Raw genomic sequence first — 13,302 nt, 5'->3', positions numbered from 1 at the left:
CTTTTTTTTTATATATCAAAGGTTTGGAAGGGTGGTTGAAACAACAATGTTTACAAAAAAATTTAATTAACAGCTGTCTAGATTTTTCTTACAAGTATAAATGAATACAACCATTATAAATGTATTAGAGTAATTAAAAAGTAGAATTAAACTAATATAAATATAGAAGGACGATGAATCGAATACAATCTTCATATTGTAACTGTGTATGGTGAGATTTGAGAACCACACATGAGAGTTACATAGAGTAGAATTCAAACCTGGGTACTAAAAGACCTAAGATGTTAGTCTTTGCCATTAATGTTAAATTCTCTTTGGGCTAGAATTAATTAAGTGGGCACAAGAAACTAAGTTGGATATATTAGTTAATTCAACCTTAGCTCAATTAATACCGTTGTTATTATAATAACAATGAAGATATGGATCCAAATGTATTTAAGCGTGTAATTTTTCTAATTTAAGAATTTAAAAGAATTATAAGTAAAAATAAATATTGTATAAAAACTTGAATATATCTAAATAAAACATTGGACCTTATTTACTCATAACAGAAACATTGGATAGAAGTTTGCCGATCTGGAGAAGCTTCACCTACGATGAGCTTCTATGGTAAGTAATAGATTATCAAATATCAATAATACAAATTTTATTTTATTTAGTGCAAAGTACAGTTTAAATTAATAAGTGAGTATATATAAAACAAATGTTTGAACGACACATTTATGCATTTTTGTGCATAGGAGAAATAGAAGAATTTTAATAATATAATTTCTTAAAAGTAATTTTCACAAATCTTTTAAATTAAACCCAAAATCATGTGTGTAATTTTCATTTATTGAGGTTTTTTAAAGTTATTTATACAAGTATAATTACAATTGCAGATATAAATAATACATATTTAAAATTGTAAAATTCGATAAGATTAATAATTAAATTAGAATAAATTTAAATATAATTCATACATGTAAGATTTAAAATAAATTAAAATTAAAATTAAAATTTACACATAATTTATATAAAATAAAAATTTAGAATTAAAAATTCTCAAAACTTTAAATTTACCATTAAGTCAAAATTACATTAAATTAATTTACTGAATTAAATTTAAGACTCTCGTGTTCAAGATAAAACTTTTCGAAATAAAATTATAAAAAGAAATATAAAAATTGATTTGATCAAAGTGAAAAAGGAAGGACAAGATAAGCATAGTGAAATAGAAAAATGAGTAGCAGAAGGCAAGGATATATACCCTTTGGATCGAGCTGTGGGTTCGTGGGTAGGGATATTAGGATCCCCAAAAGTCAGCTTTTTGGGCACAGAAATTTAAGTTGATTCCCACCCTACACATTGTTTGATTGTACCAAGTGCCCACCACACATCTTCTTTCAACCTCAAAACTTTTAATTCTACCCTTTGAATTTTTTTTATAGTATTATTTTCCCAATTCTTCTTATTTATTTATTTATTTATTTCTTGCATTCAGATTTTTTTTTTGGCTTAACTTGAAATTTCATGCTTAAATTATACTTTTTTTTCAAAAAGATTTTATTATTTTCTTCTTTTGTATATATATATATATATATTTTTTTTTTTTCTTTAGAACTATATCAATGGTTGAGCCTGTCAGGCTACCCATTCTCCGTTTGACCAACTCGTATGGTTCAATCAAATAAATTATTAGAAATACATAAAATAAAAAATATTTAAAAACAGAGAAAATGGTTCCACTGGTTTTTTTTAGCTTGGTTCAATCAATTGTATTGGTTTGTTAGTTAATTGACCTGTCCTTGTCCCTGGACCAATATCTCGACCGGTTCTAAAAATATAATTTTGATCGATAAAATAATTTTTTTGATCTCGTCAAGTAGAGCATGTAAGTTGTGAAGTCCAAAATCAAAATTAATCACCAACATCTAGATCTTGGAAGGGTAGCTTTTAAGCAATTATTGTCAAACATTATAAAGGAAGAAGGAAAAAAAAAAGGAAAAAAGAAAAAAAAAAGAGAGAGAAATAATGTAAAATAAAAAAAAGAATTTTAAAAATATAATTTTTATTTTTAAGTTTATATGATATAGCAGTTTATTATTGACATTTTTTTATAATGAATATAATATTTTAGCATAAAATGGGTAACAAAAGAATAGTTTAAATACCACTTGTGACAAAAAAAAAGAAGTTTAGATAGCAACTTAGACAAAAGGGAATAGTTTAGGTATGCGAGTTAAGCCTTTTTTATAATAGATTTAATGAGTTAACTAACGGAGGTATCAACTTGGGAAAAAAAGTAGTTTAGGTACAAATTGTGATAAAAAAAAGTTTAGGTACCAAGATGGTGAAAAGGGTATAGTTTAGGTACCAATGTGTGAATTATAAGCCTTTTTTTTTAATCTCTCTCTCTCTCTCTCTCTCTCTCTCTCTCTCTCTCTCTCTCTCTCTCTCTCTCTCTCTCTCTCTCTGGATAAATCTCAAATCTATGTATAAACTTCGATTTAATGTGCAATTGTATATGTCGAAACCATTTTTATTTTGAAAAATGGGGATCGACTTTAAAACGAGGTATGGAGTCGCCACCAATCCTTTTTGTTCAAGTGTGATCGGGTCACCCTGTGATCGATCATTTTAATAAAGCATTTTGGTTTATTAAAACAACGTTTTTTAGTCTGTGAAAAACTAGAAAATGGATTCGGGAGTCGGTTACGCACGAGGAAAGATCAGCACCCTTGCAATGCCCAAAGTTCATACCGTACTGATCAATTAACTTCCTAATGTTGAAATTTTGAAAAAGATTTTAAAATGCGATTCCTTTAAAAACGTTTAGGTTGAAAGTCGAGATCCTCTCGTTCAGAAGGAATAAAATATCATATCTAGCATGATTGGATACAACATTTCAAACCCTCAATACAAGATTACCTCATAATTTTCGAAACTCATGTATTTGAAATTTAAAAAGGATATTTGGCTATTTGGCCAAACGATAAATCGAAACCCAGCACGATTGGGCACGATTTATCGATTTTCCAAATACGGAATATTGCCTCATTTTAATTTAAAAAAACATAGATGAAATTTCAAATGGATATTCTGTACTTTTGTCGAATGAAAAATTGAAACCCAGCATGATTGGGCACGATCTTTCAAACTCCCAAACACAAAATATTACCTTGTTTTAATTTAAGAAAACGTAGGCGAAATTTCACAAGGGTATTCCATATTTCAGTTGAATGAAAAAAAAATCGGAACCCAGCACGATTGGGCCGGATCTCTCAAACTTCCAAACATGAAATATTTCCTTATGTTGAGAGGGTTTTTTTTTTTAAAACGCAAGCGGTTATAAAATGAATAAAAATAAAATATAGAAAATACTAATTGATGAGAGTGCTTAAAAATATGGAAAAATAGGGTTTTAAAAGAAACAGATGGTATATAAGTAAATTCTTAAGAAAATACAAATATGAAATAACATGAGATTTATAATGTATGTAGATAAAGCTAATATAAATTTTGTGTATGTAATAATACATAAAGGTGACCTAATTAAATATCATACATAATTTTAAGAACACATCATATGATAAATTTTTTAAAACAATAAGAATAACGAAAATATAATAATATTAAAGAAACACTTTAGTATAAAAAATGATAGTAAAATAATAATAGGAAAAAATTAGTAAAAGTGATAATAACAGAAATAGTAATAATAATAATGTAAATAGTAATAAGAATAATAACGAAAATAGTAATGATAATAATAATATCTGATAGTTTCGATAATAGCAATAATATATGATAGCAAGAATAATCTTAATAATAATAATATATTAGCAATCCAATGTTGAAAAGCATGTAAAAACGAAATAGTAAACAAAAACAAAATAATAATAATGGAAGTAATGCGATAAGTAATAAAATATTTAATAAGCACAACAAAAAATGAAAATAATTGGAGTTATAAAAGGTTTGGGATTTAATCATAATCAAAATGAAACATGGGGTGCAAGTCGTAAAATACCAAGAAATACCAAATCATGAATTGGGACCAAAGTAGGCGCACGTGCAAAGGGGAAGGACCGATAGGAAAAATATTCCAAGCCCACAAAATGCAGCGTTCAGGCGTGGATTAAAATGAGTTTATGCGCAACATCCAGGGGCAATTTAAAAACAAATAGGATTCAAATAGGGCCAAATTAAAAAATAGTGCAAATGGGAAGGACTGGTAGCGAAAATTACCCATTCAAGGTAAAAATGCGCGGACCCAGCCTATTAATCGGGTCACTACGCGGGCTTCTTTCTCCCCCCCCCAAATATTGCTATTTCAAATTTAAAAAAAAACATTTATTTTATATATATATTTTTAAAACATTTAAGAAGCTTTTAGAAAACCCTAAAAGTTTCTTATTATTTTCTCCATTCCCTCACTCTCATTGTTTCCCAGTCGAAAGGCTAGTGTTCAGGCCTTCAACCCCCCTTGTAACCGGCGAAGCAAGGTCCTCCAACGGTGCAAGCACAACGCACGGTAAGCCTCTTCTCCTCTCTCCGATTATTCGTATATGCTGTGGATCTAAATGAAAAAAAGAAAAAGGAAAAATAGAACAAAATTGCAGTAAATAATCACCTTAGAAATATTCTTGGTCGCTTTTCTACTGATTTTCATGTGTATCTTATATTATATTTCGTATTCTATTTCTCTTGTATATTTTTTGAAAAAAATCGATCCCTTTTTACAAATGTTTTCGAAAGCTTTTATAGCCTTTTTTACAACTATTTCTTGCTTGTTTACAGGTGCGTGATCGAGCACGACTCCGACGTGGTGTGGTGGAGTGGCGCACGTTGCGGGGTGATGGCGTTCGGCGCGCGAGGGAGGTGGCCTGCTAGAACGACGCAAGAAAGGGTTGGGGTTGGGGTTTGTTTTGGGTTTAGGTCTGATGGGTTTAGGGTTTGGGTAGTGGTTTAGTTTTCTATTTTTTTGTATTTTCGGCTTAAAAATTGGACTGTTTTGGTCTCTTTTTTGTTTATTGTTTATGGGTCTTGGGCCGAACAATTTTGGCTGATTACAGTATACATACATTTTGATTTTGTGCAATTTTATATATAAAAATTTGATTTGATTTAATTCTCATAAATTATTAACACAATTATTGATATAATATAGTTTTATATTTCTATATTGCATATAGAAATAATTATATTAAAGACACAACAAATTGAATAATTTATTTATATAAATATGTATAATTGAATCAAATTAAATTTACATGTATACATTTGAATCACAGCTAAAGTTTCACAATCAAAGTTTTGTGTATAATTGTACTTCCACATCAAGTGGAGAGTATAGAACAAAAAAAAGTGGATGTCGGTACCAAAGTTGCTGATTAAGCTGTTACTGCAATTCTTTATTTTATATAGGATCAAACTCTTCTATTGACTATGATTGGGCCTATAACGAAAGTGGTAGAACCTCGTGAACCAGGCGTATTATACTTCTTTTTTACTTTCTTCTCTTATGATATTTCTAGGGGAACATGAAGAATTATGCTATAGCCTCTACTAAAATAAAATTGATTATCAAATTACACATTAAATTAAAATTTATATATAATTTTTAGATTTATTTTATTTTTACTATTTTGATTATTTGTCATATAATCAACATTTCAGAGCGTGTAATACACGTCCTATTAGACTGTTAACTATGAAGAAAACAGCTTGCCCCCATCATCAAAAAATTGATGGCTTAAGCTGAAAAATTAAGGAAATAGAAAAAGGGAAAGAGGAAGGAGGGAACTCTTGATTAATAGGGAATTATCTTGGCTGCAGAAAAATCCAAGCTACAAAAGTAGAGGAAAAGATGGAAAATGAGAATTTAAAGGGAAGAAAAGGATTTATTTTTTGGGAAAGAAAGTCATATGTAGGATTTGATAAACGAAGTCAATGAAGTTTTATTTGTATTAGTAAGTTTGGGGATTTGCAATTTTAAGTAATCAAGTTTAATTTTCACTCTATGTGTAAATTTTATTTAAATTTATCTGAACTTAAGTTTAATCACATCTACCTAAATGAAGAATGAAAATCCCATATATATCTATCAAAGTTTTTAAAAGAATGATATTTTAGAATTAATATATTAAAAAGTATTAAATATAATTGCATCACTTAGACAAATACTTTAAGAAAGAATTTTCCAAAATTGGAATTTAATAAAATAATTATAATAGAGAATTATAATATTAAAATATATAGAATAAGAAAAATATACAATATGAATGTCATTATCTATAATATATATATAAAGGTATGAGCTTGAAGAAATTTTTGAATTGATAAGAATACTTTTTATTGTTTATCGTATTTTAAATTAGTTTTAAAATTAAATATAATTTATTTTAAAATTATTAGTTAAAAGAAATTGTGCTAATTTTAAAATAGAGTTATTACTTGAAAATATAACTCTAAGCATAAAATATATAAAACAATTATGATAATTATAATTTAATTTATAATTATTTGTTAAAATTTTGAAGTAAAAAAGTTGTGCTCACTTTAAAAAAAATTATGCTAACTTAATTGATGTAAAATAGAGTTATTACTCGAATAAAATTATAAGCATTGTAATTATCACTTAATTAATACTATGTATCAATTAAAATTTAAGTTATAGCATCCAATAATTAAACATATTCAATTAAATGGCATCTAAAAAATTACTAATAAAAAATTGAAATTATTAGCATTAAATTATTCTAATTTTATTATTACATTTCATGTCCAAATAAACCATATCATTTATCTCTAATAATTATACTACATTTTCAATTTAAAAAATTGAAGTTGTAATTTATCTTTGTACATACATACTAAGTCTTTGAATTTCCTTTTTTTTTATAATAGTTTCATTTCAATATTTTATAAATTAAGAAAAATCAATATGGACTCTAAAATTAAATTAAGTTTTTAACTAAATATGGGTAGTGAAATTTCATTTTGTCTATTATTTTACTAAGAAGTTGTCATTGGAATTTAAGAAGTTTTAAGAGTTTTTAAATTAGTTTAATTTATATTAAAATTGAATAAGTTTTATTTATTTCTCTTCCTTTTATATTAAACCTCAACAACTTCTTAAATCGTGGCATTAAAAAGATTTACCCAGCGAAAGAGAAAATGTTGAATATACAAAAATAAACAATAATTGAAAAAAATTGCAGTGATTAGTTGAAGAGAAGAGGAAATGAAGGTGGCATTCCTTCTTGGATGGACCAACTTCCTTCATGACCTTGGTTGGGTAGAGAAAAGAAAAAAAAAGAAGGTATTGTAACTATTTCTAATAAAATAGAAATTGAAATAGGAGGAAAATGAAAACATAATCACCCCATGCACCCCTCCCCCAAAAAAAAAAAAAAGCAGAGAAAAAGGAAAGTTACATCTCTTAAAAATCATATGACATTTTGCAGGTCTTGTTGATACAAAAACATGAAATTGAATGAGCAAGATACTAGTCTATTAACATAACTATCCCAAAGCAACCCACTTCATAGATGCAGGAAAGGATGTATTGCATATAAATTTAAAAGTAAAAGAATAGAGGATTCATTCAGGTGCTAACATAGCAATCTTCACGGTCTTTAATATATTCCAAAGTTCCTTCCCTTGAGGAATTCCCGAAATTAACCTTCAAATCATCACATTCAACATTGAGTATCAAGCTCCTCCTGAACCACAACCACATCCCACTTTTCAAGGTGGCCCAGACCTTAATTTTCAACACAAAATTGACGCCCCCATTCTTTTGATCTTTGCCCATGTCTTGGGCTATCCAAATGGGGACGGCGTGATGAGCCGACTCCCCTGTGTTAATCACAACTTGCATCGAGGTTTTGTTCTTGCTTTCCATGAACATGGGGTTGATCCAAGTAAACCCCACGTCGTATTTGTCGTTGTAATTCATAAAAACCTCCATTCCATCCACATAAAGATACAATTTAGTGTTGGGGTTTTCAATTCTAATCTCCGTCTCCCACCTTGCCGTGAAAGGATTTGCGTCGGTATTGAAATTTGTGACATGCATGTTCTCTACGTGGAAAACTGGGAATCGTGGCAGAAGAGTTGCCCAGATGATCAGCTTTGTTAGCAGCAAAATCACAATTACCAGAATCAAAAATACCAAAAAGCAACGACAAGCTCCCGAACAACGATGACGGTGCTCTGATTGTATGTAACCCTGTCCATAATATGGCCCCGGTGGCGGGTAAGGGTAAGGGTAAGGGTAAGGGCCGTATCCGCCGCGGGGAGGAAGTGCATTGTAGCCATGGAATTGGGCATTGGGAGGCACAATTGCTGGAGGATAACAGACCTGCGGAGGATGACTTTGTGGCGGCCATTGGATTGGAGGTCCTTGTTGTTGTTGTTGTTGTGATGATGTGGGTGTTGTATTTTTATCTGTCGTCTGCTCATTTGGTTTTCCTACATGATCAGATGCCATTCTCTTTTTTGGGTTGCAATCTTTGTTTTTCTCTCTCACGTAAAATAGAGAGAGAAAAGGTTAAAGAAGTGAACCTTAAAAACGAGTGGGGAGCGTGTCTTATATTTTGGATACAAACCTATTTTTAACTTCATAATTTTATTTTCATTTTCATATAAACCTCAATTTGGTAACCGACAGACAATCATCTCATTTCATTCCTACTCCCTTCAAACTTCTTCTGAAACATCTATTACTTTGTACCCATCATAAAAACCTATTTATGTTTGAATTATGTAGAGAGATATGTCAAAAATAGGTTAACTCAATTGCTTTTTCGATATAATTATTCAATTTTATAATTTATTTTTATTTTAATTTCCAGAATAAATCGATTTCTTTTTAACTCATAGCTATACTCAACCTCTAATAATTACATATCAAATAAGCTATATCCAATATACACCTATCCCAACTAAACTCAAACATAAATCCAATTACCCAAATAATCTAATTAAAATAAATAACTTACAACCTAAAATTACAATTAAATTAAAGGTTAAATATAAAATTGGTAACCAAACTTCTCCACTTCTCCCAAATTGGTACTTATGATTTTTTTTTGTCTCAAGTTGGTATCCAAATTTTTTTCTGTCTACTATATTAATACATTAGCCTAATGCTATCAGTTTTAATATGGGAAAAATGTCAGACTAAAATAAATTAATTAAATGTCTAAAATTTTTAAATTTTCACAATAAAAGGCTTCATCTCTTAGAGCCCCCTAAACTTTTAAGCTTTTATTATATTACATTCTATAATTTTTTTTTTAAAGGGCCCCTTCTCCTAGAGCCTCAAAAATTACAAAAATGGGCTTGCCGCCATTTGACATCCTCTTGTACACTTTTTCTTTTTCTTTTCTTTTTCATTTCCTTCATTTTCTCTTGTTTTTAAACCGTTTCTCAGCCATTATCACTTAATTTTATTATTAACTTTAAAAACTAAATAAATCATATTACTCTTCTAACTAAACCAATTATTAAGCAAAATAAAATACTAAACCCTCTCAACCTCTAATCTCTTAGCCGTATCTTTGTTCTACCGACGCGGTGAATTTCCAGCTTACTGTTCCCTTTCGAAATGAGGACAAAATGACCAACCGCCGACGTCAAAAGCGGCTATGAAAGCAATGTCGATGGTGGAAATAAACGAAACCCATATCGACGATGAACTATGTTGCACCGTTTGTAAGGAGCGATGTTTACTACCACTGTGTTTACGATTACTAGCTAAAGCACAATTTAACACCCATTTAAAGAGAACCATGAAAAGGAAAAAATTTGGGAGGGGATTTTTAAAAAAAAAAAAAAACCTCATTCAAAGTAAAATGTTGAAAACCCAGAACTTGAAATACCGAAAATTAATATTTTTTCTTAAAAAGTCAAGAAAAAAAAACCCAAGAATCTAGCGTTGGTTCTTTGTTGCAGTTGTCCCTTAAACTAGAAGATGAAGAACAGTGAAGAAGACAAGGGTAGGAAAAAGAAAAGTAAAGAAGAAAAAAAGAAAGGGAGAAAATGAGGGAAATGAAAAAGAAAAAGAAAAAGATGTACAAGAGGATGCCATGAGGCTACGTGTGATTGGATAGTGTTGACATGTCAATAAAAAGCTAACGACATTAGGCTTTTTTTACTAATATAGTGGACGGAAAAAAAGTTTAGGTATTAATTTAGAAAAAAAAATTCATAAATATCAATTTAGGAGAAATAGATAAGTTTAGGTACTAATTTTATATTTAACTCTTAAATTAATTAACACCCCCAAAACTAAAAGTTGTAAGGTAAAATAATTTTGAAAAATCACATACCCCTACGAAGTAAATAATTTTGAAAAATAACAACACATAAGGGTGATCAAACGGTCAATTCGATTAATATTCAAACCGAATTATCATTATCGAATTAACCAAAATCATAAAAGTTTTAACTATTAACAAAATAAAAAAATTTACATATTTTTTTTTTTTGTTTTGCTCAAATAAGTTTGAAATATAAAAAATACCATTGCAATGTTATTTTTCTTTATTTCTAATTTTAAAAAAGTAAGCAAAAACAACAAATAACACAATAACAACACTAATTTAAAACCATCATAACAAACACTGCGTTAAAAACAAGAATGTCTAAGACTTAAGTGATGAAATCAAAAAAAGTTTGAAAATGCAAAAAATATATATATATTCGAAGAAGTCGAGAAGAATAAAAGATGCTCTAGTGTCAAGTAGCGCCCACCGAGACTTTGTTTTGAGTTTGACAATGGAAAGAAAAAAAAATTAAGGCTCCTTTCTTTTATTTTTCACTTTTTATATATATTTTTAGTTTAAAGATGTATAAATCTATTATGATTTTAAGTAAATTATAATAATTTGTATAAATCCAATTAGTTTTAAGCTTATTATTTAATTTGGGCTTACTTAATTTATTAGACTTATAAAATATATTAGGCTTATAATATTTTATTATTATTAATTTTGATTAATTAGTTAATTTAATTATTTACCAAATTACGAGTCGAATTAATTGTTAATTGAAATTTAAAAAAACTCTTAATTGATATGATGAAATTAGATTCTGAAAATAATTTAATTCCATCGATTAATTCAGTATTAATTGCACACCCGCAGCGCAACCTTCCCCAATTCCACTTGGTTCCTAGCCCCCACTCCCATTGTATTGACAAGACTATCAATTTTGTTTCGTCACTTTCTAGCCCTTGTAAAGGAATGGAAAACCAATATTACGGTCACCATTTTTCATCCAATTAGCATGTGCCTTCTGCTCCCAATACAACTCTTGCTTACCTGATTCAAGATTAAGAGCCAGTTTCACCTGCCTAAAACAGAGTCATCCGGATCCAAACTATTCAAATTATCAAGCGTTGTTGCAAAGTAGTAGTAAACCGCCGCCAATTCAACCTAGTATTCTTCAACCAATTTTGAAAATAAGCTCCCAATTGAGATAATTTAACCGGCAAACTACCGACACTACCACTCCAACTAGCTCGATTGACCTCCTCACAAGAATCCTAAGACCCAACAATTTTCAAATCGACACTGATGTGCCACAAAATCATTGGATTGAACTGCAGTACTTAACAACAAAGGATAATGATCCGATACACTGTGCGGCAAATGTTTCACTGCATAATGCGAAAAAAAATCAATCCAATCAGCCGACGCCAAACATCTATCAAGCCTTTCCCATTTATTATTAGCAGCAAGAAGCCGACGGTCCTAAGTAAACCAGGATCCATAGTACCCAGTATCAGCAAGATTACAATCATCCCACACTTGACGGAAGGCTACCATTTGTCGCTCATCCTGGACTTGCCCACCGGATATCCCAAACGAGTATGCAATCTCATTAAAATCTCTTGCAACCAACCACCGTCCTGTGGACTGCGAAGAAAGCTGCCGTAAAAGATCCCAAGATGTCGATCGAGACTTCTCGTCTGGGGATCCATAAAAACCAGTAAACCTCCACGGCATCCCACCATCATCGTCAACACATCCTTATCAATTTACTGCTGCAAGTAAGACCGCAACCAAATATCAATCCCGAGTTTCTAACCAATCGAAAATCCACCTCTAAATCCGAAAGAACCAACATCAATACCATTTAAAAAGCCAAGCTTACGATGAATACCATCCATTTTACGATATATTAATTTAGTTTCTATGAAAAAAAACTATGTGGGATTATGTTTTCTCAGTACTGACTGAAAGCGTTGAACGGCATGCGGGTTCCCCAATCCACGGACGTTCTAGCATAACAACTTCATTGGGCCCGACTGGCATAACTCACAATCTTCTGATACAGGATGATCAACAGACATGACATGATCGATGCCAAAAACGCTCGAATCCACTGTGTCAGAAGCAGACGTTGCTCCCAATGCCACACGAGCTCGCTTCTTACCATCATCCACCTCCCCAGGTCGGTCCTCCAAATTATGCTTTGAGAACATGACACGGCTCAACTCACCCTGATCATTCAACTTTTGACCCATCAACCCCACATTTGAACTACCCGCCAACTTCCAAATTAAGGCTAATATATTGTACAAAAGTAGAACTTGTGAAAACCTCCCCCACATCCTCAAACCCTTTATTCTTCACCCCCAAATTAGCAAGAGGAACCCTGTGATCCCCACGTAACCAACAACTATTCACCACTGGCCCCCGGCGAGGCCCTGCTCGCAATGTCACATCCCAATCCTGGGCACGTCCGCTGCAAAAGCTCTCCCCATGGCCCAACTGGCCACACAAGAAGCAGAAAACCGAGAGCCGCTCATATTGGAAGCGTACACAAGTGGTGCTTTTCATTGTGACCGCTTCATGAACTTCTATTACAACATCTATAGTTGACGCTTTTTAACTTATATTGTACAGAAAAACTCATCCCATTTCATCTATAAATTTTACATTTTTGAAAATGATTGAGAGTGTTGGAAATAATTTTAATAGGATTGATTAAATAATGATTTTGAGGAGAAGAGATTTGGTTTGAGCAAAAAGCGTGTGAATTAGACATCACATGCCCATGCCGACCAAAGGGTTACTGAACTAAGTTTAAATATATTAAATTTTCATTACTCTTTACCTAACAAAAATAAATTCAATACTTAATTTTCATAAAAAAAAATCTAAATTAAGTTTTACCAAGTACACAGTTAATTAGTGATAATATATCACTACATTTTTCATTAATGACGCTACACCAAAAAACACTTGGAATGTGAACAAAAAAAAAAAAAAAACAGAATATCTGTGACTAAGATGCACAACC

At 30.6% G+C, this 13,302-nt stretch overlaps 1 protein-coding gene and 1 long non-coding RNA gene across 2 annotated transcripts; one reads left to right on the top strand and one right to left on the bottom strand.

The window, feature by feature from the left end:
• The first annotated feature begins 4,302 nt into the window (after positions 1–4,302).
• Positions 4,303–5,123, top strand: LOC108456430 (uncharacterized). The gene is made up of 2 exons (XR_001866914.2): positions 4,303–4,516; positions 4,783–5,123. It is a non-coding gene; the product is annotated as an uncharacterized LOC108456430 (long non-coding RNA).
• A 2,468-nt stretch (positions 5,124–7,591) lies between these two features.
• LOC108455523 (uncharacterized) lies at positions 7,592–8,479 on the bottom strand. Its single transcript, XM_017754071.1, has one exon. The coding sequence runs from the start codon at positions 8,477–8,479 to the stop codon at positions 7,592–7,594; it is 888 nt and encodes a 295-aa protein (XP_017609560.1).
• Between the last annotated feature and the right edge of the window lie 4,823 nt (positions 8,480–13,302).

This window comes from Gossypium arboreum, chromosome 9, assembly GCF_025698485.1.
Source record: "Gossypium arboreum isolate Shixiya-1 chromosome 9, ASM2569848v2, whole genome shotgun sequence".
In the NCBI taxonomy this organism is placed as follows: Eukaryota; Viridiplantae; Streptophyta; class Magnoliopsida; order Malvales; family Malvaceae; genus Gossypium; species Gossypium arboreum.
Note: the sequence above shows the minus strand (reverse complement) of the source record. Positions and strands in the feature narration are given on the sequence as shown.